Consider the following 27,540-nt stretch of genomic DNA (forward strand, 5'->3'; position numbering starts at 1 on the left):
ATAGATGTTTTGTTTACAAACTTGATTGTCTTGTTTAAAAAAAAAAAGTGACTTCGCTATGGGGCCGTCAATGGGAATTGGGTCGTTCTTCAGCTGAACTGCAGTACCGAACATGCCCTCTGAGCACAGTGGAAAACATGCTTATAGACTGGAAGCCTGGCCCCTTGATCCGAGAAGGGTGTAATTGTATACCACAGTTAGGGGCGTTCTCTGATATCGGGTGTTTCATGATATCAAGTTTACACTAATTGATGCTCCCCTTTGGTCCGTGGCCGTTTCTTTTGCGTTGGGGACAACAGTTGTTGACAACTGTAGCATTGTAGCTAAACATAACCCTTTCCCTAACCTTAATCTGAGTCTCCTAACCACCACGTTAATTATCATAACCTGCCACGTTAGTTATCCAAACCTGCATGGTAAACAAATCCCTAACCATCACCCTTTTCCTAACCTTAATCTCAGTCTCCTAACCACCACGTTAATTATCATAACCTGCCACGTTAGTTATCCAAACCTGCATGGTAAACAAATCCCTAACCCTCACCCTTTTCCTAACCTTAACCTCAGTCTCCTAACCGTCACGTTAATTATCATAACCTGCCACGTTAGTTATCCAAACCTGCATGGTAAACAAATCCCTAACCATCACCCTTTTCCTAACCTTAATCTCAGTCTCCTAACCACCACGTTAATTATCATAACCTGCCACGTTAGTTATCCAAACCTGCATGGTAAACAAATCCCTAACCCTCACCCTTTTCCTAACCTTAACCTCAGTCTCCTAACCGTCACGTTAATTATCATAACCTGCCACGTTAGTTATCCAAACCTGCATGGTAAACAAATCCCTAACCATCACCCTTTTCCTAACCTTAACCTCAGTCTCCTAACCGCCACGTTAATTATCATAACCTGCCACGTTAGTTATCCAAACCTGCATGGTAAACAAATCCCTAACCCTCACCCTTTTCCTAACCTTAATCTCAGTCTCCTAACCACCACGTTAATTATCATAACCTGCCACGTTAGTTATCCAAACCTGCATGGTAAACAAATCCCTAAACCTCACCCTTTTCCTAACCTTAACCTCAGTCTCCTAACCACCACGTTAATTATCATAACCTACCACTTTAATTATCCTAACCTGCCACTTTAATTATCCTAACCTGTTATGTATGCTATGTGCCTAGTTAAATAATAGTCTCCATCAGTTTCATAACACCGGAACTGACCAATGGCATGTGTCATTTTTTATTATATCAGGGAACATCCACATCAAGAAACTGTACAGTAGTTCTCCTACTGGGAGGCGCGGGAAATAGTTGAAAGAGCGATTGGTGCTGAGGAAGCTATGGCAGTGGATGTCCCGCAGCCGGTTGAGATTCATAATGTAATTTACCAGTTGAAGGATACCGATTGTAAAGATTAATTGTACGTGCAGCTGAAAGGTTTTTGGGAGTTCAGGAATTAACATTGGAAGCATTGCAGGCAGTGGTGGAAAAAGTACCCAATTGTCATACTTGAGTAAAAGTAAAGATACTTGAGTCCTTTCCTATCAAGGTAAAGTGAAAGCCACCCAGTAAAATACTACTTGAGTAAAAGTCTAAAAGTATTTTCTTTAACATGTATCAAACGTAAATGTAATTGCTAAAATATACTTAAGTATCAAAAGTAAAAGTATAAATCATTTAAACTTCATTATATTAAGCAAACCAGACAGCACGATTTCTTGTGTTTAAATGTACGGATAGTCAGGGGCTCACACCAACACTCAGGGTGCGTTCCTAAATTTGCTCTGGCTATATACTCCGATTTCAGAGCACTCTGGTCTGAGGCTGCCAGAGGGAAGAATAATTGATGAAAAACGAATGCTCAACATCATTGAATAGGGCCGGTGTCAGTAAACGTCGGCAAAAAAACGCGTAATTAAATTGTTGCCTGTAGCACAGTTAAAGTCACCAATGTTCTGGATAACATGAACACAGCCTAACCAGCTCTGCTATAGCGAGTAAAATGGAGTTCTCTCATTTGTATTTGAAGTAGCTAGCAAGCTAGCAGATGTTAACCAGTTAGCTTGGATGCTTGACTGCCGTTGTGAGGTCAGAAAGCTTGAATCAACCCTACTCCTCCGCCAGAGCGTCCAGTGTGGTTCTGAACGCTCCGAGACCGATACGAACTGACAATCTGACAACGCTCTGAATTTACGAACGCCCAAGCGCACTCTGGCACTCCAGATTACATTTAAGATCACAACCATAAGTTACCAAACAAAGTATTTGTGTTTAGTGAGTCCGCCAGATCAGATGCAGTAGGGATGACCAGTAGGGATGCGTGAATTGAACAATTTTCCTGTCCTGCTAATCATTCAAAATGTAACTAGTACTTTTGGGTGCCAGGGAAAATGCATGGAGTAGCAAGTACCTTATTTTCTTTAGGAATGTAGTGGAGTAGAAGTTGTCAAAAATATCAAAAGTAAAGTACAGATACCCCAAAAAACGACTTATGTCAGGGAATACTGATTGAAGATGTTCCTCCCTACGAAGCCATGAGACTGTGTAGGGATGTGATTTGAATAGGACTGTGACTGAAGATGTTCCTCCCTACGAGGCCATGCGACTGTGTAGGGATGTGATTTGAATAGGACTGTGACTGAAGTAGTGGGATGTTATTTATCTATTTTTGTATTTTGTTTTGATGTCGTTGTCCCCCCTCCCTTTATCCACAATGGACATGTATTTGATTCTACAGTTTACTAACCGTACAGTAGGTGGCGGCAGACAGGTTATATTTGTGTAAATGTCAGTATACCAGAGAAGAAGATGACGCTGTTGTATTGTCGTTGTGGGGAACAGGAAGTTCCGGGTAGAAAACGACAGAACTGTGCTTGTATGTCGATAGGGGTTGTGTCGGTTTCAAATGTATTATTGTAGGTATGTAAAAGCACGTTTAAACTTTCTAATGTCGGAAGAATATATAATATGCTAGGTAACAAATCTGTCAAGGTATTATCACGTTTGGTAAAGGTTTTAATTGTGTTATTTTGGTGTCAAACCGAGTGAGTGAAAAACGTGATTAAAAACGATTTTACAAGTCACGCAGCTTTGATAAAGATTCCACTTATTTGAGTTCGTTTTTACATGTTCTTGGTTTTGTGTAAAATGTTAATGAGCTGGTAAATAGCCTCTTCCGAACCATCCTGATCTCGCGAGTTTACATACACTGTTTCGTTAATGTAAGCTCGCGAGATCAGGATGGTTCGGACGAGGCTAGTCAAATGGCGGCTTCAACGGTTTCGGTCGTCTTTCTAGGAGTTTGCTCGTGGTGAAATGGCCACATGAGGCTGTTTGATGGAGTGTCAAAGTAGAGGGAAGCTAGCTGAAGTTGTCCTTCACCATTTGGAGAGAGAGGCCAACTGCATGGAATGGTGTCGATTAATGCAGATGAATCAGAGCACCTGTCAAACTCATTCCATGGAGGACCAAGTGTCTGCGGGTTTTCTCTCCACCTTTGTACTTGATTAATGAATTAAGGTCACTAATTAGTAAGGAACACCCCTCATCTGATTGTCTAGGTTTTAATTGAAATGGGAAAAAAAATTATCCAGTGGAGATTCGGCCCTCAATGGAATGAGTTTGACACCCCTGAAACAATGGAAATGGAGAGAGAGTTTGAGAAGCAACAGCTGTGCTGGAATGCGATCAATGTGGGGGACAGTTCTGATGATATGGAGCGGGAGGATGAGGGCCTAGAATGTGAATGGCCTGTAGGTGAAAGACATAGGAAGAACAGAGATAAGGATACTGGAAGCAGTGGTGCATGTATTTGTGTACACCTGTCCCAGACCTGTTGTCCCAGATCTGCTGGAACCCTGACCTATTCACTGGATGTGCTACCTGTCCCAGACCTGCTGTTTTCAACTCTCTAGAGACAGCAGGAGCGGTAGAGATACTCTCAAAGATCGGCTATGAAAAGCCAACTGACACTTACTCTTGTGTTACTGACTTGTTGCACCCCTCGACAACTACTATGATTATTATTTTTTGACAATGCTGGTCATTTATGAACATTTTAACATCTAGGCCATGTGCTGTTATAATATCCACCCGGCACAGCCAGAAGAGGACTGGCCACCCCTCATAGCCTGGTTCCTCTCTAGGTTTCTTCCTAGGTTTTGGCCTTTCTAGGGAGTTTTTCCTAGCCACCGTGCTTCTACACCTGCATTGCTTGCTGTTTGGGGTTTTAGGCTGGGTTTCTGTACAGCACTTTGTGACATAAGCTGATGTAAGAAGGGCTTTATAAATACATTTGATTAGTTGATTGATGAGGAACCAGGCTATGATGGGTGGCCAGTCCTCTTCTGGCTGTGCTGGGTTGAGATTATAACAGAACATGGCCAAGATGTTCAAATGTTCATAGATGACCAGCAGGGTCAGATAATAATAATCACAGTGGTTGTAGAGGGTGCAACAGGTCAGCACCTCAGGAGTAAATGTCAGTTGGCTTTTCATAGCCGATCATTCAGAATATCTCTACCGCTCCTGCTGTCTCTAGAGAGTTGAAAACAGCAGGTCTGGGACAGGTAGCACGTCCGGTGAACAGGTCAGGGTTCCATAGCAGAACAGTTGAAACTGGAGCAGCAACGGTGAATCATCACAGTGTTTTTAAATACCAAAGAATGGGACATGTAGCTGTTGAGTGGAAAGATGTGCCAAGTGTGGTGGGGAACATGATTACGGTGAATGTTGGAGCAATGTGACGGTTAAGTGTTGCAATTGTGCGGAGGGCACACAGTGCAGCATTTGGTGGATGCCAGGTGCAGAGAGATGCTCAGAGGTATAGAACCCGTCATGATGTATGATCAGACACTAAGCAGTGGTGGTTCTAGACCATTTCAACTGGGGGGGCCAAGCTGGGGCCAGTTGTACTGTTAGAGGGGCCAGTTACATTAGACATTATTGGCATCATATTGTTTTCTTCACTGCATTAGCAGGCAAAAGACCATGTTCATAATCATTAGTGTTCCGCGTTGCCACTGTCTAATAACGGATGTAAAAAAAGAACGATAGCAAAAATGTGTTTTGTAAAAATTATTTCATACTCCACATTTAGGGGGGCCACTAAGGGGTCCAAAATTGTTGTCACAGGGGCACTGCCCCCCCCCCCCGCAGAACCGCTAGTGGCTGTAAGACAGACTGGTGGAACTACTGTCAGACTGATGGAGCTTCCATGGTTGGTCCTGTAGTAAGAGGACCTACTGTCAGACTGATGGAGCTTCCATGGTTGGTCCTGTAGTAAGAGGACCTACTGTCAGACTGATGGAGCTTCCATGGTTGGTCCCATAGTAAGAGGACCTACTGTCAGACTGATGGAGCTTCCATGGTTGGTCCTGTAGTAAGAGGACCTACTGTCAGACTGATGGAGCTTCCATGGTTGGTCCTGTAGTAAGAGGACCTACTGTCAGACTGATGGAGCTTCCATGGTTGGTCCTGTAGTAAGAGGACCTACTGTCAGACTGATGGAGCTTCCATGGTTGGTCCTGTAGTAAGAGAACCTACTGTCAGACTGATGGAGCTTCCATGGTTGGTCCCGTAGTAAGAGGACCTACTGTCAGACTGATGGAGCTTCCATGGTTGGTCCTGTAGTAAGAGGACCTACTGTGCCCATAAATGCACTGTGACAAAGGATACTTTAATAGTGAATACAATTTACTTCATAGCATTCATTGGTAAGGTTATCAACATCTTGGATTGTGTAAAGCAGAAATACCAGGTTTAAAGTTATCTTGTAAACTTCAGCAGAGTTGTTGGTGGTAACAGATGTTACTGTTGGCATGGTTTTTGATAAGCTGGATAACCTAAGGGTGGATTGTCTCAGCATGATATAAACCCCAATGTTTGCAAACACAGAAAGGGATCTATTGATAAAGTTTATTAGGGGTGTGGGAGGGTTTTTGGGGAAGGGGGGGTGTGGTAGAGGTTAATAGGGATTTCTTGGTTTATTTTGTTAGTACTGAATTAGACAGACATGAACCTTACGTTTGTTTGAAGACCACCATGATACCATAGGAGGTCTGCATCAATGGACTTCAGTGCAGGTAGTGCCCTCATCAGAGAGAGAACATTTCAGTTGCACTACAGTTTTGAAGCTGAATGTAATGATTATCAGTTCTTTACATGTGTACTAATATTCAGACACATTCAGTTGTTTCTATATTTGATCTATAGTTCAGGGTTTCACACAGGGCTTAAAGTAATAAATATTAGTGCCTGAAAAAGTCCTTGAATTTGACTTGCCACTGTACGACCCCTGATCATTCTTACTATGGTGTGAATGGGAAATACAATTGTTTTATGCGAGTGAAGTAATACAGTGAAGACAAGGTTATCAGGAAAATAGTACCTAGTGCTGCCTAAAACATACTGCAACCTTGGTAATAAATTGGTTTTTGAGTCATTTATGCATTTATGTGATTTTAGGAAATCTACTATAGATTAAGTGCACTTATTGTTGTGCAATTTAAAATGTGTAACTTTGTGTCTAATGTGAATTAATGTTTTGTTAAGGATAGCTACCTGATCTACTGAAATGAGATAATTGAACAAGAAAAAAGAGAAAATATTTTTACAAAATAAAGTGCCAGAACTGTCAAGTAAATAACTTTTGTGTCCATTTGTCTTTATTACTTCAGGCTGACTAGAATTAAGTCTGAGGCCGGGTAACATCAACAGTGAGGACAAACCCAGCCTGCCTCTCTCCTTCCACACTGAGTCCAACCTACAGTCACTGGTCCTGATTGTGACAGTGGAGCCCAGTTTGCACTGCAGGATCCAGAGATGGCATCAGTGAAGCTGGAAGACTGCAGTCAAACACTGGAGCTGAATGTCAACATTAAGATGAAGAAGAGGAGGAGAAGATAGGACATCTGTTAATCATGGTAAGAGCTGGTTCTGTCTATAAGTTATCTTCATAAATTAGACCTCCATAAGTTATGACCCAGTCTATTGCTAGGTTGAATTCTGTAATTCTGACATCACACATCCCTGAACAACTCAAGACTTCACAGCGAAGCAAACATTTTTTTAAACTTGTAACGCCTGCCTATGCCACACATTGTCTCATTTCAAAATAGGCCATGACATCATCACTGTCAATATTGAATTATAATTCTTCACGTTTTACCAGTGAAATGACCAAGCTACGTCTGCAGGCCAATCGTTTGATCTCAATCAATTTCATGTGAATAGCATTTAAATCTTCTTAAATTACTGTTTGGTGGGCAAATTAGAGCAGATGGTATTAATTATATAGACTTCCTGTATTTTTGTTTTAATCAAAGCACATTCTGCCTAATGGCGCGCGCTGTTGAGTTTAGGACGATTCAGCAAACCATCCTAAAATCTCGTAAGAAATGAGGTGTTGTTTTTGTTGTAACAGTAATGTTATGCTATAATATTTGGTTATGTGGACTACTAATTAATCATTAGGTTGGAGCGTCCAGACATTGATCTAACTTTACTAAACAAAACACCATTGTGGCGGCTCATCGCTCCTGCAGCACTACACCCCTGCAGTCTGCTGCACCGAACTAGCGATTGATGCTCACCTAGCCTACTCTTTTGCCTCGCACAACATTTGGTGAGAGAGAACGAGAGAACATGTTTGGTTGTTTTTATGAAAACCTGGAAATATTTGGCCAAGGAAACATTTCTGGTTGGTCTCAAGGAATGTCACACAGGGAGACTTTTTTAAAAACATGATTGAGTGAAGTAGCAGCTATGCTCATGGAGATCCTAACTATTATTATTATTATTACCTTTATTTAACTAGGCAAGTCAGTTAATAGAACAAATTATTATTTACAATGACGGCCTACACCGGCCAAACCCGGCGACACTTGGCCAGTTGTGGCCCCGCCCTATGGGACTCCCAATCACGACCAGTTGTGATACAGCCTGGAATCTAAGCAGGGTGTCTGTAGTGACGCCTCTAGCACTGAGATGCAGTGCCTTAGACCGCTGCGCCACTCGGGAGCTCATAAGTTTGATGAAATTCCTTTATCTTTCAGTCTAATAGGGCTATTTACTTATTTTGTAGCTCTTCAACCAGCTTCTTGTATGTATATTGTACATAAATATAAACACAAACATGCAACAATTTCAACGATTTACTGAGTTACAGTTCATATAAGGGGCGGCAGGTAGCCTAGTGGTTAGAGCGTTGGGCCAGTAACCGAAAGGTTGCTGGATCGAATCCCTGAGCTGACAAGGTAAAAATCTATCGTTCTGCCCCTGAACAAGGCAGTTAACCCACTGTTCCCCGGTAGGCTGTCATTGTTAGTAAGAATTGTTCTTTACTGACATGCCTAGTTAAATAAAGGTTAAATGTAATTTCAAATATATATATATATATATATATATGTATTAAGGACATCAGTCATTGAAATGAATTAGGCCCTAACCTGTAGATTTCACATGACTGGGCAGGGATGCAGCCATGGGTGGGCCTTGGAAGGCATAGGCCCACCCACTTGGCAGCCAGACCCACCTCAGGTCCTGTGGCTGACGTTGTTACACGTAGTCTACGATTGTGAGGCCGGTTGGATGTACTGCCAAATACTCTAATATGAATGTTGGTGGCAGCTTATGGTAGAGGAATTAACATTCAATTCTCTGGCAGCAGCTCTGGTTGACATTCCTGCAGTCAGCATGCCAATTGCATGCTCCCTCAAAACTTGAGACATCTGTGGTGTTGTGTAACAAAACTAGACATTTTAAAGTGTCCTTTTATTGTCCCCAGCACAAGGTGCAACTGTGTAATGATTATGCCGTTTATCAGCTTCTTGATATGCCACACCTTCAGGTGGATGGATTATCTTGACAAAGGATAAATGCTCACTAACAGGGATGTAAACATATTTGTGCACACAATTTGAGAGAAATAAGCTTTTTGTGTGTTGGAAAATTTCAGGATTGTTTTTTTTTATTTCAGCTCATGAGACATTTGCATTATATATTTTTTTCAGTGTAGTTAGGCATTACTGTTCTCTACCATGTTCGGCTGGAATTTATTCTGAAAAGGATTTTAGAAATATGATTTTGGCCTACGTCTCGTTTTGCGCTGCACAGAGTATCAGATCTCAACACGATTGGAGAAGTGTTGAACATAACCAGTAGACTACCACATCCTGATGATTTATATCTGATACATAGATATTTTATATTTTTATATATCAAGTTGTAGAAACATCTCAAGGATGATCAATGGAAACAGGATGCACCTGAGCTCAATTCAAAAGTTTGGGGTCACTTAACACCAGTCTCAACGTCAACAGTGAAGAGATGGGATGCTGGCCTCTGGCCTTCTAGGCAGAGTTTCAAAAGCCAATTTTATTGCTTCTTTAGTGAGCACCACAGTTTTCAGCTGTGCTAACATAATTGCAAAAGGATTTTCTAATGATAAACTTGGATTAGCTAACACAACCTAGCCATTGGATCACAGGAGTGATGGTTGCTGATAATGGGCCTCTGTACGCCTATGTAGATATTCCATAAAATATCTGCCGTTTCCAGCTGCAGTAGTCATTTACAACAATAACAATGTCTACACTGTATTTCTGATCAATTCAATGTTATTTTAATGGACAAAAAATGTGCTTTTCTTTCAAAACAAGGACATTTCTAAGTGACCCCAAACTTTTGAACAGTAGTGTATATTTAATATGTTTTATATATCAAGTTGTAGAAACATCTCAAGGATGGTCAATGGAAAACAGGATGCATCTGAAACTCAATTTTGAGTCTCTCGTTTTATTTTATTTTTATAAATTTGCAAAAATGTCTAAACCCGTTTTAGCTTTGTCATTATGGGTATTGTGTGTAGATTGCTGAGGATATTTTTAATTTAATTTTAGAATAATGGCTGTAAATGAACAAAATGTGGAAAAAGTCAAGGGGGTCTGAATACTTTTCGAGGGCACTGTCAGACCCCTTCCCATTTTTCCCATTTTGGTACGTTACAACCTTATTGTAAAATTGATGACATGTTTTTCTTCGTCAATCTACACACAATACCCCACAATGGCAAAGCGGAAAACATGTTTTTAGAAATTCTTGCAAATGTAAAGAAAATATATAATTGCTTATTACCGTTTTTTAAGTTTCAGACCCTTTGCTATGAGATGATCCTTGAGATGGTTTCTACAACTTGATTGGAGTCCACCTGTGGTAATTCAATTGATTGGACATGATTTGGACAGGCACACACCTGTCTATGGTAAGGTCCCACAGTTGACAGTGCATGTCAGATCAAGAACCAAGACATAAGGTAGAAGGATTTGTCTGTAGAGCTCTGATTCAGGATTGGTGTCGGCACAGATCGGGGACCGGTACCAAAACATTTCTGCTGCATTAAAAAGGTCCCCAAGAACACACGGAGGCCTCCATCATTCTTCAATGGAAGAAGTTTGGAACAACCAAGACTCTTCCTAGAGCTGGCCACCCGGCCAAACTGAGGCAACTCGGGGAGAAGGGCCTTGTTCGGGGAGGTGGCTCAGAACCCGATGGTCACTCTGACAGAGCTCCAGAGTTCCTCTATGGAGATGAGTGAACCTTCCAGAAGGACAACCATCTCTGCAGCACTCCGCTAATCAGGCCTTTATGGTAGAGTCCCCGTTACGGAAGCCACTCCTCAGTAAAAGGCACATGACAGTCCGCTTGGAGTTTGCCAAAAGGCACCTAAAGGACTCTGACCATGAGAAACAAGATTCTCTGGTCTGATGAAACCAAGATTGAACTCTTTGGCCTGAATGCCAAGCATCATGTCTGGAGCAAACCATCCCTACGGTGAAGCATGGTGGTGGCAGCAGTATGCTATGGGGATGATTTTCAGCGGCAGGGACTGGGTGACTAGTCCGGATCAAGGCTGTAATCGCTGCCAAAGGTGCTTCAACTAACTATTGCGTAAAGGGTCTGAATACTTACGTAAATGTAATATTTCAGTTATTTCTAAAAACCAGTTTTTTCCCTTGTCATTATGGGTATTGTGTGTGTAGTTTGATGAGGAAAAATAACAATTTAATCCATTTTAGAATAAGACTGTAATGTAAGAAATGTGGAAAAAGTTAAGGGGTCTGAATACTTTTGAATGCATCGTAAATGTTATTTCATGCTACTAAGACTTGTATGGATGACACCAGTATTGCCAGCATTTGTTTTATTCACTGGGTTATCTGGAGTGATCAGAGTGTAACTAAAGAAGTGAAGTAGACAAACTGCCAGTGTTTTAAAGTTCTATGAAATGAGTCTGTGTCGTTACTAACCCTTTGTCACGAGAATTTCTATCCAATGTTCTAACTGAACTATTTTATAACTCCATCTGTATCCTAGAGGTTGTAAGGCTCTACGTTTTAATAAACAGATGGAGTCCCAGCATACACATGATCAGTTCTTTATTCAGAGAGCTCTGCCCTCAAGTTCAGAGCCCATCTTTTATACACGCATCAGTCGAGAACCCCACCCCCCGCTTTAGGCAGTCTGTATTGTTCCACTGTACACATACATTGTTTATCATATTCTGCAACATGTTTCATAATTTTCTGCAAGCCTAACAGTTTCTCCACTCCACGGGTGGGGACAGAATGTCCTGTAAGGAACACAATGTTCTAATTCTATCCTGCCTACGCTGCACACATGATCAACTATAGCCTTATGTGTCTAATGGATTTCACACACAGTGGAGTGATACAGTTTCAGGGTGAAATATCTTAGAAAAATGTGTATGTTTAAAGTAATGACTATCGCCCTTGTGATGTTGAGGATGATATAGCTCTAATTTTCACAACTTTTGCCTCTTTTTAGTTTTTGACTCCTACCCAGTTTTAGATAGTTTTATTCCCATACAGCCTACTGAAATTAATACATACACCAATGTTGAAAAATTTAGGGTCACTTAGAAATGTCCTTGTTTTTTGAAAGAAAAGTATGTTTTTTTTGTCCATTAAAATAACATCAAATTGACCATTAATACAGTGTAGACGTTGTTAATGTTGTAAATGACTATTGTAGCTGGAAACGGATTATTTAAAAAAAAATGGAATATCTACATAGGTGTACAGAGGCCCACTATCAGCAACCATCACTCCTGTGATCCAATGGCATGTTGTGTTAGCTAATCCAAGTTTATCATTTAAAAAAAACGCTAATTGATCATTAGAAAACCTTTTGCAATTATGTTAGCACAGCTGAAACTGTGGTGCTGATTAAAGAAGCAATAAAACGGTCCTTCTTTAGACTAGTTGAGTATCTGGGTCATTTGTCGGTTCATTACAGGCTCAAAATGAAACAAAGACCTTTCTTCTGAAACTCGTCAGTCTATTCTTGTTCTGAGAAATGAAGGCTATTCCATGTGAGAAATTGCCAAGAAACTGAAGATCTCGTACAACTCTGTGTACTACTCCCTTCACAGAACAGCGCAAACTGTCTCTAACCAGAATAGGAAAGAGGAGTGGGAGGCCCGGTGCACAACTGGGCAAGAGGACAAGTATTTTAGAGTGTCTAGTTTGGAGAAACAGACGTCTCACAAGTCCTCAACTGGCAGCTTCATTAAATAGTACCCGCAAAACACCAGTCTCAACGTCAACAGTGAAGAGGTGACTCCGGGATGCTGGCCTTCTAGAAACTATTCTGGTTAGAGACTGTTTGCGCTGTTCTGTGAAGGGAGTAGTACTCAGTGTTGTACGAGATCTTCAGCCGTTTCCAGCTACAATAGTCATTTACAACATTAACAATGTCTACATTGTATTTCTGATCAATTTGACATTATTTGAATGGACAAAAAAATTTGCTTTCTTTCAAAAACAAGGACATTTGTAAGTGACCCCAAACTTTTGAATATTTTCATTTATTTCACCACTAATAATAGTGTATTTAAAAAACATTTTTTTGCTGTATTTAACCTGTCAAGGTATAGGGGGCAGTATTTTCGATTTCGGATGAAAAACGTGCCCAGAGTAAACTGCCTAATACTCGGGCCCAGAGTCAAATATTTGCATATTATTAGTCGATTTTGATAGAAAACACTCTGAAGTTTCTAAAACTGTTTGAATGATGTCTGTGAGTATAACAGAACTCATATGGCAGGCAAAAACCTGAGAAAAAGTCCAACCAGGAAGTGGGAAATCTGATGCTTGTAGTCTTTTCAAGTCATTGCCTTTCTAACACACAGTGACTTGCACTTCCTAAGGCTTCCACTAGATGTCAACAGTCTTTAGAACCTAGTTTCAGGCTTTTGCGGTGAACACGGAGCGAACAAGAAGGCCGGGAAGTTGGTGACTCAGAAAATGACATGAGTTTTGTGGCGTGCGTTCACGTGATGAGGTAGCTGTGTTCCATAAAGTTTTTCAAGACATTGGAATCGTCCGGTTGGAATATTATTGAAGTTTTATGTTAAAAAGGCCCTAAAGATTTATGCTATACAACGTTTGACATGTTTCAAAAAATAGATTTTTTTTGCCTGCGTCGTGAAATTTTGGGCGCGCTTCCTACATTTGGAGTAGCTTACTGAATGCGCTAACAACAAGGAGGTATTTGGACATAAATGATGGACTTTATTGAACAAAACAACATTTATTGTGGACCTGGGATCCCTGGAAGTGCCCTTCTGATGAAGATCATCAAAGGTAAGTGAATATTTCTAATGCTATTTATGATTTTAGATGACTCCAAAATGGCGGATATCTGTATTGCTTGATGTCTTTTTCTGAGCGCCGTACTCAGATTATTGCAAAGTGTGCTTTCCCCGTGAAGCTTTTTTGAAATCTGTCACAGCGGTTGCATAAAGGAGATGTTTATCTATAATTCTTTGAATAACAGTTGAATATTTTATCAACGTTTATGATGAGTATTTTTGTAAATTGTTGAGCTGATTCACCGGCAGTTTTGGATGAAAAATATTTTCTGAACATCACGCGCCAATGTAATTATTATTATTTAGGTTAGTGCTTAATTTTAGCTGTATTTATGGTTTTTGTGACCCCTCTCCTGCTTGGAAAATGGCTGTGTGGTTTTTCTTGTGTTGGCACTGTCCTAACATAATCTAACTTTATGCTTTCGCCGTAAAGCCTTTTTGAAATCGGATAATGTGGTTGGATTTAGGAGAGGTTTATCTTTCAAATGGTGTAAAATAGTTGTATGTTTGAGAACTTTGAATTATGTCATTTTGTTGTTTTGAATTTGGCGCTCTGATTTTTCACTGGCTGTTGAATAGTGTGAACCGTGGGTGGGACGGTAGCGTCCCACGCAGCCCTGAGAAGTTAACTTCCTTAGCATACTGGTTATTGTCAGGAATTTCAGATGACTGACGTGCCCAAAGTAAACTGCCCAGAAGCTAGGATATGCATATGCTTGATACCATTGGATAGAAAACACTCTGCAGTTTCTAAAACTGTTAAAATAATATCTTTTTTTGAGGTCACAGGTTTTTTCAATGCTTGCCTATGGGATACACAAATAGATAGGATCCAGATTGCAGTTCCTATGGCTTCCACTAGATGTCAACAGTGTTTAGAAAGGGTTTCAGGCTTGTTTTTTGAAAAATGAACAAGTATTTGTAGTTTTTACACATTAGAAAAGTAGTCGTTGCGCGTATCAACGAGAGTGTGCTCTTCGTTATTTATCTTCGCTATTGAACACACTATTCTCCGTCTTAAATATTATAATTTATTTAGATATTAGAATACCTGAGGATTAATTCGAAATATCGTTTGACTTGTTTGGACGAACTTTACCGGTAACTTTTTGGATTCGTTTGTGTGATCGTTGAACGAGTGAATTACGGAATCAAGCGCGCCAACTAAACTGACATTTTTGGGATATAATGAAGGACTTTATCGAACAAAACGACCATTCATTGTGTAGCTGGGACCCTTGGGATTGCAAACAGAGGAAGATCTTTAAAGGTAAGTGATTTATTGAATTGCTGTCTGTGATTTTGTGACGCCTGTGCTGGTTGAAAAAGTATATTGATGTGGCGCGCTGTTCTCAGATAATCGCATGGTATGCTTTCTCCGTAAAGCCTTTTTGAAATCTGACAACGCAGTTGGATTAACAAGGTTTTAAATGATGTAAGACACTTGTATTTTCATGAATGTTTAATATTACGATTTTTGTATTTTGAATTTCGCGCTCTGCAATTTCACCGGATGTTGTCGTAGGTGTCCCGCTAGCGTTTGGACATGCGCCCAAAGAGGTTAAATAGGCAAGTCAGTTAAGAACAAATTCTTATTTTCAATGATGGCGTAGGAACAGTGGGTTAACTGCCTTGTTCAGGGGCAGAACGACAGATTTTTACCTTGTCAGCTCGGGGATTTGATCTTGCAACCTTTCGGTTGCTCTAACCACGAGGCTACCTGTCACCCGGTATGGCCTAGAAGAGGACTGGTCACCGCTCTGGGCCTGGTTCCTTTCTAGGTTTCTTCCTAGGTTCCTGCTTTATAGGGAATTTTTTGTGGCTACTGTGCTTCTACATCTGTATTGCTTGCTCTTTGGGGATTTTATGCTGGGTTTCTGTTAAGCACTTTGTGACAACTACTGATGTAAAAAGGGCTTCATAAAATACATTTGATTGACATGTATATCACACCAACTGACTGGTTCTTCTGATGTTCACACAGAATACCATGTTGAGACATTCTCTACATCCAGAGAGCAACAGCAGGAAGATCAGAGAGCAAAGAGGTCTCATCACTGCCCACATTGTGAAGAGATTTTCCCATTTCTATCAAAGCTAAAAATACACCTAAAAATACACACAGGAGAGAAGCCTTACTCCTGCTCTGACTGTGGAAAATGCTTCACAACATCAACTGATCTAAACGTTCATCAGAGAACACACACAGGAGCGAAGCCTTATTCCTGCTCTGACTGTGGAAAATGTTTTAAAACATCAACTCAGCTAAAAGTTCATCAGAAGACTCACACAGGAGAGAAGCCTTTCTTCTGCCCTGACTGTGGATCTAGTTTCTCTCAACTTTCCAACTTAAAATCACATGAACGTATACATACAGGAGAGAAGCCTTACTCCTGCTCTGACTGTGTAAAATATTTCAAAACATCAACTGAGCTAAAAGTTCATCAGAGAACACACACAGGAGAGAAGCCATACTCCTGCTCTGACTGTGGAAAATGTTTTAAAACATCAAATGAGCTAAAGGTTCATCAGAGAACACATACAGGAGAGAAGCCTTTCTTCTGCCCTGACTGTGGAACTAGTTTCTCTAAACTTTACCACTTAAAAAGACATGAACGTATTCATACAGGGGAGAAGCCATACTCCTGCTCTGACTGTGGAAAATGTTTTAAAACATCAAATGAGCTAAAAGTTCATCAGAGAATACACACGGGTGAGAAGCCATACTCCTGCTCTGACTGTGGAAAATGCTTCACAACATCAACTGATCTAAAAGTTCATCAGAGAACACACACAGGAGAGAAGCCTTTCTTCTGCCCTGACTGTGGAACTAATTTCTCTCAACTTTCCAACTTAAAATCACATGAACGTATACATACAGGAGAGAAGCCATACTCCTGCTCTGACTGTGTAAAATATTTCAAAACATCAACTGAGCTAAAAGTTCATCAGAGAACACACACAGGAGAGAAGCCATACTCCTGCTCTGACTGTGGAAAATGTTTTAAAACATCAAATGAGCTAAAGGTTCATCAGAGAACACATACAGGAGAGAAGCCTTTCTTCTGCCCTGACTGTGGAACTAGTTTCTCTAAACGTTACCACTTAAAATCACATGAACTAATACATACAGGGGAGAGGCCATACTCCTGCTCTGACTGTGGAAAATGTTTTAAAACATCAAATGAGCTAAAGGTTCATCAGAGAACACACACAGGAGAGAAGCCTTACGTCTGCTCTGACTGTGGAACTAGTTTCTCTCAACTTTCCAACTTAAAATCACATGGACGTATTCATACTGGAGAGAAGCCATACTCCTGCTCTGACTGTGGAAAATGTTTTAAAACATCAAATGAGCTAAAAGTTCATCAGAGAACACACACAGGAGAGAAGCCTTACGTCTGCTCTGACTGTGTAAATTGCTTCAAAACATCAGCTGAGCTAAAAGCTCATCAGAGAACACACACAGGAGAGAAGCCGTATTCCTGCTCTGACTGTGGAAGATGTTTAAAAACATCAAATGAGCTAAAAGTTCATCAGAGAACACACACAGGAGAGAAGCCTTACGTCTGCTCTGACTGTGGAAAATGCTTCACAACATCAACTCATCTAAAAGTTCATAAGAGAACACACACAGGAGAAAAGCCTTACTCCTGTTCTGACTGTGGAAAATGTTTTAAAACATCAAGTGATCTAAAAGTTCATCAGAGAACACACACAGGAGAGAAGCCTTTCTTCTGCCCTGACTGTGTAAAATGTTTTAAAACATCAACTCATCTAAAAGTTCATAAGAGAACACACACAGGAGAAAAGCCTTACTCCTGTTCTGACTGTGGGGTGAGTTTCTCTCGACTGGATACCTTAAAAACACATCAACATATACATGATAGAAGCCGTACTTCTACTCTGCCTGTGTAAAATGCTTCAAAATAGCAACTGAGCTACAAGTTCATCAGAAAACACACGAATGAGAGAAGCCTGCTTATTTTGCTCTGACTTTTGGGTGAGTTTCTCTCACCATAGCTACTTAACACAACGTGTACACACAAGGGAGAAGCCTTACTCCTGCTCTGTGGAGTCGTGCGCGTGTAAGTCAAACGTCTAGCCAAAGGCTGCGTGTTTGAATCTCATCAAGGAGGACTTTAGCATTTTAGCTAATTAGCAACTTTGCAACTACTGACTACTTTGTAGCTATGTTAGCATGTTAGCTTAGCATGCAACTACTTAGCATGTTAGCTAACCTTTCCCCTAAACCCATGTAACTCTACCTTAAACCCCTCACCCCTAACCTAGCTAACGTTAGCAACAACAAATTGGAATTCGTAACATATCATACATATTACAAGTTCGTAACATATTGTATGAACAACAATCTAAACGCAACAATTTCAAAGACTTACAGTTCGTATAAGGAAATCAGTCAATTGAAATTTGAGGTGGCTTATGGTAGAGATATAAATAGAGTTCTCTGGCAACAGCTCTGGTGGACATTCCTGCAGTCATCATGAGAATTGCACATTCCCATAACTTGAGACATCTGTGACATTGTGTTGTGTAGCCTTTTATTGTCCCCAGCACAAGGTGCACCTGTGTAATGATCATGCAGTTTTATCAGCTTCTTTATATGCCACACCTGTCAGGTGGATAGATTATCTTGACAAAGGCTGAAATGCTCACTAACAGGGATATAAACAAATTTGTGCACAACATTTGAGAGAAATAATCTTTTTGTGCATATGGAACATTGCTGGAATTTTTTATTTCAGCTCATGAAACCAACATTTTACATGTTTAGTTTATATTTTAGTTCAGTTTTTATTGGTAGGCCAATGTAATGTAACCTAACATACTAAATGGAGTGGCACGGATGTGTTTGTAACATATAATATGTTTTGCTCTGAGACCGGGTTGTCCCTCTGCAGTATTCTGTGGGGATGAGCTAGTAGACACTTTTTTTATTGAACCTTTATTTAACTAGGCAAGTCAGTTAAGAACAAATTTTTACTGCCTTGTCAGCTCGGGGATTCGATCTTAGCAACCTTGTGGTTACTGGCCCAACGCTCCAACCACTAGGCTACCTTCCATCCCTAACATGTATCAGATAGAGATGGTGTGATGGTCACTTTTCACCATTAGTTTGGGGGGGATTATTTTACAACTTGATTTAATGATACACAGCTTATGAAATGAATACATGTGTTTATTAATTGTCTTTAAAACTAGATGAGTTATTTTAGTTACTGATCATGAATGTGTTTGGATAACTGCATTGAAGCAAACTTTATTGATCTGCCAATGAAAAATAAAGTTACATGAATATGTACTGGTCAATCTCTTCTTCTCTTTTAGTATTCAATTCTTCATATTAGATCTGACAGTATGAATGGTTCTTATGGTTGTATTCAGTTCTTCATATTAGATCTGACAGTATGAATGGTTCTTATGGTTGTATTCAGTTCTTCATATTAGATCTGACAGTATGAATGGTTCTTATGGTTGTATTCAGTTCTTCATATTAGATCTGACAGTATGAATGGTTCTTATGGTTGTATTCAGTTCTTCATATTAGATCTGACAGTATGAATGGTTCTTATGGTTGTATTCAGTTCTTCATATTAGATCTGACAGTATGAATGGTTCTTATGGTTGTATTCAGTTCTTCATATTAGATCTGACAGTATGAATGGTTCTTATGGTTGTATTCAGTTCTTCATATTAGATCTGACAGTATGAATGGTTCTTATGGTTGTATTCAGTTCTTCATATTAGATCTGACAGTATGAATGGTTCTTATGGTTGTATTCAGTTCTTCATATTAGATCTGACAGTATGAATGGTTCTTATGGTTGTATTCAGTTCTTCATATTAGATCTGACAGTATGAATGGTTCTTATGGTTGTATTCAGTTCTTCATATTAGATCTGACAGTATGAATGGTTCTTATGGTTGTATTCAGTTCTTCATATTAGATCTGACAGTATGAATGGTTCTTATGGTTGTATTCAGTACTTCATATTAGATCTGACAGTATGAATGGTTCTTATGGTTGTATTCAGTTCTTCATATTAGATCTGACAGTATGAATGGTTCTTATGGTTGTATTCAGTACTTCATATTAGATCTGACAATATGAATGGTTCTTATGGGCTGAGTGCAGGGAGTGTTTTTGTATGACTACAGTCAGGAGTTCTCTCTGACCCTGTGATGTCACCAGCACATTAAGTACATTCATCTTAACATAGCCAGGTAAGACAACCACATATCACAGTAAATACATTTCTCCTCAATTAGTCAGTGTTCGTAGGACAAGTGTCACATTATTATTATTATTTGTATTATTATTATTAATTGTTTTATTATTATTTGTATTATTATTATTTGTATTATTATTATTATTTGTATTATTATTGTTTGTATTATTATTGTTTGTATTATTTTTATTATTATTATTTGTATTATTATTATTTGTATTTTGTGGGGGGATTACTCTTTAAAGACGTAGGGTTTCAGACCTTTTCGGGCAGATGGGCAGGGACTCTGCTGTCCTAGCATCAGAGGGAAGCTGGTGCCACCATTGGGGTACCAGGACAGAGAAGTGCTTTGACTGGGCTGAGAGGGAGCTTGACCTCCTGTAGCAGTGGGACGGCCATGAGACCAGAGGTGGCAGAACTGAGTGCTCGGATTGGGATATAGGGTTTGAGCATAGCCTGAATGTAGAGATGGGGCAGTTCCTCTTGCTGCACCGTAAGTGAACACCATTGTCTTGTAGTGGATTTGAGCTTCAACTGGAAGCCAGTGGAATGTACGGAGGAGCAGGGTGACATGGGGGAACTTGGGAAGGTTAAACACCCAGACGGACTGCAGTGTTCTAGATGTGTTCAGTGGCGACCCATCATTCAGGGCAGGTGGGCCACCTGTTTTGAGCCCCACAGTTTTAGCAATAAAAAAGTGAGAAATAAAAAGATCTGTTTGCAAACAATGTAAAAAAAAAAATATACAATTGAGTAATTAATAAATCTGCATACAGACACGGTCTGTTTTCTTGAGTACGGCAGCTCCAAAATGCAGGTGTTTCAGTCTAGTTCATTGCTTTCTGTCGAGGTGGGGCAAGCCAGCAGAAAATACAGAGCGTTGCGCCGTGATAGGCTAAGTGTTCTGTCATTCATGGGGACAATACTTCACTGCCAAGTCTAAGGGTAGAACTTGAAAATTCAAGCCCCTTGGGTGCTGCCAAATAATTACATTCGAAGTGCCCATCCAAGAAGGCTCAAGGTCATTGTCCACAGATAAAATAACGTCAAATCATGTTATATCTACAGTCGCTTTGATTGGACTGATCATGTCATCATCCTACTTTCAAAATCTGAGCTAGCAGTCATCATCATGAATCAAGTTGACAATCTACTGGCAAATCCTTTTTAATCTTTGTCATATGAAGAGAAATAATGAGAAATTATAGATAAAACGTATCGGTGCTCATCGGCCATTTGACATAAACGTTACACAACAAGTTGGAAATTGCAAATTCAACAATGAGAAGTTTGGAAGGAATCAGTGGCTAACTGCAAGCATTGCAAAGCGATCATTAACCTGCTATTCAGTGGAGTGGCTGTGTGGTACCAAGTCTAAGATGAAGGGGCTCTTTTCCTAGTTTAAAATTGTAAACATTCAACATGGGCCATGCTGTCAATGGAGCTTGATTTGTGCCGCGCTCAAAACAATTTAACTCGGTACTGCAAAATCTGACTTGAGGGAGTTCAAGACAACTGGGAACTCGGGGGAAAAACAAGCAACGACTGGGAAAATACAGTTTGAACTTTCATCCAACTCGGAATTGTAAATTGGGACCTCAGGCCTCTTTCTACAGCTACGACCAGATCACTGACGTCATCATTTTTTTTTCTTTGAGTTCCCAGTTGTCTTGAAAGCACCATTAATCCAGAGAATGCCAGACTTTGATGACAAAGTTTGATGACAAAATATGCCCACGAAGGACTGCCGCGCAACCTTCCTGTTCAAGTGAGCACAGCACAACAAGGTGAGTCCAAAAATGTCTTGTATGCTGCTGCATAAATTATGTAATATGCCAGGGAGATATGTATACTGTATCTAAGAACGTAATAGGCCCTAACAGTTTGTGGGCACCGTTTCTCACCGTTATATTGCAATTAATGTATTGTTTAGTATTGTGTAGTGGCTTTGCTGGCATGCAACAAACTTTTTTTAAACGTATTCTTTATTTAACAAGGCAAGTCAGTGAAGAAGAAATTCTTATTTACAATGACGGCCTACCCCGGCCAAACCCGGACGATGCTGGGCCAATTGTGTGCTTCCCTATGGCACTCCCAATCACGGTCGGATGTGATTTAGCCTGGATTCGAACCAGGGACTGTAGTGATGCCTCTTGCACTGAGAGGCAGTGCCTTCGACCGCTGCGCCCCTCAGAAGCCCTTAAAAGGTTTGCGCCCAATGTGGGGCAGGAGTTTGACGGCACAAGCAGGGAGCCCAGCCAACAGAGATTTGAGAAATGTGTTGGTACTCTTCTCTAGATCTGTGCCTCGCCACAAACCTGTCTCGAAGCTCGACTGACAATTTCTTTGACCTCATTGCTTGGTTTTTGCTCTGACATGCACTGTCAACTGTGGGACCTTATAGACAGGTGTGTGCTTTTCCAATTATGTCTAATCATTTAAATGTACCACATGTGGACTCCAGTCAAGTTGTAGAAACATCTCAAGGATGATCAATGGAAACAGGATGCGCTTGAGCTCAATTTCGAGTGTCAGAGCAAAGGGTCTGAATACTTACCAAATAAGGTATTTACTAAAATTTCTAAAAACCTGTTTTCGCTTTATCATTATGGGGTATTGTGTGTGTATATTGACGAGGGGAAAAATGCATTTAATACATTTTCAAATAAGGCTGTAACGTAACAAAATGTGGAAAAAGTCAAGGGGTCTTGTATAATGCCCTGTATATGCTTCAAACTACAGATTTAAGGAACTGAAGTGATAAACACAATGGCATAATGGAAAATGCATGTCCAATGGTTATCTCTGTATTAGTATTATCCACATTAAAACAACTAGGTAGAGCAGTGGTTATCTCTGTATTAGTATTATCCATATTAAAACAACTAGGTAGAGCAGCGGTTATCTCTATTAGCATTATCTCTGTATTAGTATTATCCACATTAAAACACCTACGTTGAGTAGTGGTTATCTCTGTATTAGTATTATCTCTGTTTTACCAACATTAAAACACCTAGGTAGAGCAGTGGTTATCTCTGTATTAGTATTATCTCTGTATTAGTATTACCCACATTAAAACACCTAGGTAGAGCAGTGGTTATCTCTGTATTAGTATTACCCACATTAAAACACCTAGGTAGATCAGTGGTTATCTCTGTATTAGTATTATCTCTGTTTTACCAACATTAAAACACCTAGGTAGAGCAGTGGTTATCTCTGTATTAGTATTATCTCTGTATTAGTATTATCCACATTAAAACACCTAGGTAGAGCAGTGGTTATCTCTGTATTACCCACATTAAAACACCTAGGTAGATCAGTGGTTATCTCTGTATTAGTATTATCTCTGTATTACCCACATTAAAACACCTAGGTAGATCAGTGGTTATCTCTGTATTAGTATTATTCCTGTATTATCCACATTAAAACACCTAGGTAGAGCAGTGGTTATCTCTGTATTAGTATTATCTCTGTATTAGTATTATCCACATTAAAACACCTAGGTAGAACAGTGGTTATCTCTGTATAAGTATTATCTCTGTATTACCCACATTAAAACACCTAGGTAGATCAGTTGTTATCTCTGTATTAGTATTACCCACATTAAAACACCTAGGTAGATCAGTGGTTATCTCTGTATTAGTATTATCTCTGTATTACCAACATTAAAACACCTAGGTAGATCAGTGGTTATCTCTGTATTAGTATTATCTCTGTTTTACCAACATTAAAACACCTAGGTAGATCAGTGGTTATCTCTGTATTAGTATTATCTCTGTATTACCCACATTAAAACACCTAGGTAGATCAGTGGTTATCTCTGTATTAGTATTATCTCTGTATTACCCACATTAAAACACCTAGGTAGATCAGTGGTTATCTCTGTATTAGTATTATCTCTGTTTTACCAACATTAAAACACCTAGGTAGATCAGTGGTTATCTCTGTATTAGTATTATCTCTGTATTACCCACATTAAAACACCTAGGTAGATCAGTGGTTATCTCTGTATTAGTATTATCTCTGTATTACCCACATTAAAACATCTAGGTAGATCAGTGGTTATCTCTGTATTACCCACATTAAAACACCTAGGTAGAACAGTGGTTATCTCTGTATTAGTATTATCTCTGTATTACCCACATTAAAACACCTAGGTAGATCAGTGGTTATCTCTGTATTAGTATTATCTCTGTTTTACCAACATTAAAACACCTAGGTAGAGCAGTGGTTATCTCTGTATTAGTATTATCTCTGTATTAGTATTATCCACATTAAAACACCTAGGTAGAGCAGTGGTTATCTCTGTATTACCCACATTAGAACAGTGGTTATCTCTGTATTACCCACATTAAAACACCTAGGTAGATCAGTGGTTATCTCTGTATTAGTATTATCCCTGTATTATCCACATTAAAACACCTAGGTAGAACAGTGGTTATCTCTGTATTAGTATTATCTCTGTTTTACCAACATTAAAACACCTAGGTAGAGCAGTGGTTATCTCTGTATTAGTATTATCTCTGTATTAGTATTACCCACATTAAAACACCTAGGTAGATCAGTGGTTATCTCTGTATTAGTATTATCTCTGTATTACCAACATTAAAACACCTAGGTAGATCAGTGGTTATCTCTGTATTAGTATTATCTCTGTTTTACCAACATTAAAACACCTAGGTAGATCAGTGGTTATCTCTGTATTAGTATTATCTCTGTATTACCAACATTAAAACACCTAGGTAGATCAGTGGTTATCTCCGTATTAGTATTATCTCTGTATTACCAACATTAAAACACCTAGGTAGAACAGTGGTTATCTCTGTATTAGTATTATCTCTGTATTACCCACATTAAAACACCTAGGTAGATCAGTGGTTATCTCTGTATTAGTATTATCTCTGTATTATCCACATTAAAACACCTAGGTAGAGCAGAGAGGACAGAGCATGTGGCTTTGCAACACATAGGTGTTTCATCTCCACACTGGGATGATTTTAACAGTTTCAACGCCACACAGACCTCATGCCTCTCAGGTAAATGAATAAAAAACACTAAACTAATGACGGAGCACACAGTCACCAACAATATATCTCTGGTGTCAATACTTTCAACTGGCTCAACTCGCTGTTACAGTACAGCACCACCAAATTCCCTTTACCGTAATTTCCGGACTATTAAGCGCACCTGAATATAAGCCGCACCCACTGAATTAAAAAATATATATATATTTTGAACATAAATAAGTCGCACATGTCTATAAGCCGCAGGTGCCTACCGGTACATTGAAACAAATGAACTTTACACAGGCTTTAACGAAACACGGCTTGTGTTACAGTGTAGGTTCCGTCCCTCTCCTAACTAACTAGCCATTTCACATCGGTTACACTTGTAACAAAAATAAATAGGCTTTAACGAAGCACGGCTTGTAACAAAAATAAACAGGCTTTAACGAAACACGGCTTGTAACAAAAATAAAAAATTAGCAGTAAGCTTTAGTTGTCTTTTTGCACTGAGTCAATTCCTCACGCTGCTGTTTCCAACGTCTTATCATTGACTCATTAAGACCAAGCTCCCGTGCAGCAGCTCTATTTCCTTTTCCAACAGCCAGATCAATCGCCTTCAACTTGAAAGCTGCATCATATGCATTTCTCCGTGTCTTTGCCATGATGAGGGTGACAAAATGACTACCGTAATCAGAATGATGGGAAGTTTGAGAGCGCTCGATTTAATCTAAACAGTAAACAAAAAAGTTGTTTGACCTTAACCCGTTCGGCAATTTCATTGGTCTAATGAAAGCTTCATGCCGCCAAAAAACTGAGCACGTGACAGAATGTTTTTTTGGAGAAAAAAAATTAGAAAGTGGGAAAAATCTATATATTAGCCGCGGGGTTCAAAGCGTGGGAAAAAAGTTGCGGCTTATAGTCCGGAATTTACGTAAGACTAAAGAAGTGAAGTAGACAAACTGCCAGTGTTTTAAAGTTCTATGAAATGAGTCTGTGTAGTTACTAACCCTTGTGATAGTGAGTAGACGATGATTATGGATAATTATTTTCACTCATTTTGCCTTGGACTGTTACCAGGGTTCGGGTCAATTCCAGATATTTTGGGAAATACACTGAAATTCATATTCTCTTCAATGCCTTTCAATTAACAAAATGTGAAATTGGAATTTGGTTTACTTTCTGAATTGACTGTTATTTAAATGGAATTGACCCCAACCCTGGCTGTTACCCACTGTTAGAATAATTGTATTCCCCTGTTTTGTACAGCCTACTGATATGAGTATATATGTCACCCAGTACAGCCAGAAGAGGACTGGCCACCCCTCAGAGCCTGGTTCCTTTCTAGGTTCCTGCCTTCTAGGGAATTATTCTAGCCACTGTGCTTCTACTTCTGCATTGCTTGCTGTTTGGGGTTTTAGGCAGGGTTGCTGTAAAGCACTTACATGTCAAATGTATTTTATGAAACCCTTTTTACATCAGTAGTTGTCACAAAGTGCTTAACAGAAACGCAGCCTAAAATCCCCAAAGAGCAAGTAATGCAGATGTAGCTTCATAAAATAAGTACAGTACCAGTCAAAAGTTTGGACACACTGTTAGGGTTCGTTCCTTACTTCCTGCCTTGTCAATCATTGGTTCATTGGTGAAATTAGTATTATGACAATATCTTTAATTAAATCATTCAAAAACCTTTATTAATGCAATTGCAGACAGAAGTTGACAAACAGGAACATAGCATGCATGTTTCTGAGTAAGTTCTGCATCAAACAAAAGGTCTCCAGTTGTTTTATTAAACCCTAAGTCGCGCCCTGATGATGTCACTGCCTACGTTATCATCCTCTACTCCTGGGACCAGAACCAGCCTACAAAGCTGTATAAACAGGGCCTTTATTGTTAGCTAAACACTTAGCAGTAAATGTCCCCTTCCCCCAAAGTTGATTTATTGTGGAATATTTGCCTAGTCTTATCTCCTTCACTCCGCTGCAGAGTTCTGTCTAACTCACACATTTCTAAGAGGGGCCTCTTTATAATGAGGCAGAGAGAGAGAAAACTAAAATACAACTGTAGAACAATACTAAACTTCTACAATGAATATATATATATATTGTTAATCTGTAGTCTAAAACCATATAAATGTAAGGAGGGAGGGGGTCTTATAACCCCTCCCCTTCTATTAATATAACATAAGCATAATCAATTATTCTAATACATCAAACATTTGTACAGCCCCAAATCATGATCCCTAGGTGAATCCTGACAACACCTACTCATTCAAGGGTTTTCCTTTATTTTTTACTATTTTCTACATTGTAGAATAATAGTTAAGACATCAAAACTATGAAATAACACATATGGAATCATGTAGTAACCAAAATAGTGTTAACCTCTCTAGGGTAGGGGGCAGTATTTTCACATCCGGATAAAAAACGTACCCGATTTAATCTGGTTATTACTACTGCCCAGAAACTAGGATATGCATATAATAGAAAACACCCTAAAGTTTCTAAAACTGTTTGAATGGTGTCTGTGAGTATAACAGAACTCGTATGGCAGGCAAAAACCTGAGAAGATTCTGTACAGGAAGTGCCCTCTCTGACCATTTC

The 27,540-nt window shown here is 39.5% G+C and overlaps 2 protein-coding genes across 2 annotated transcripts in view; both read left to right on the plus strand.

The window, feature by feature from the left end:
* LOC115179521 (gastrula zinc finger protein XlCGF26.1-like) overlaps positions 1–27,540 on the plus strand; it is a 43,856-nt gene that overhangs the window by 13,589 nt on the left and 2,727 nt on the right. The gene's annotated exons all lie outside the window — the stretch shown is intronic.
* On the plus strand, positions 15,619–18,045 carry LOC115179519 (oocyte zinc finger protein XlCOF6-like; the record flags this gene model as incomplete). The annotated part of the gene is made up of 1 exon (XM_029741127.1): positions 15,619–18,045. A coding segment is annotated over one exon (1,983 nt), but the record flags the coding sequence as incomplete, so codon positions are not given.

This window comes from Salmo trutta, chromosome 39, assembly GCF_901001165.1.
Source record: "Salmo trutta chromosome 39, fSalTru1.1, whole genome shotgun sequence".
Lineage (NCBI taxonomy): Eukaryota > Metazoa > Chordata > Actinopteri > Salmoniformes > Salmonidae > Salmo > Salmo trutta.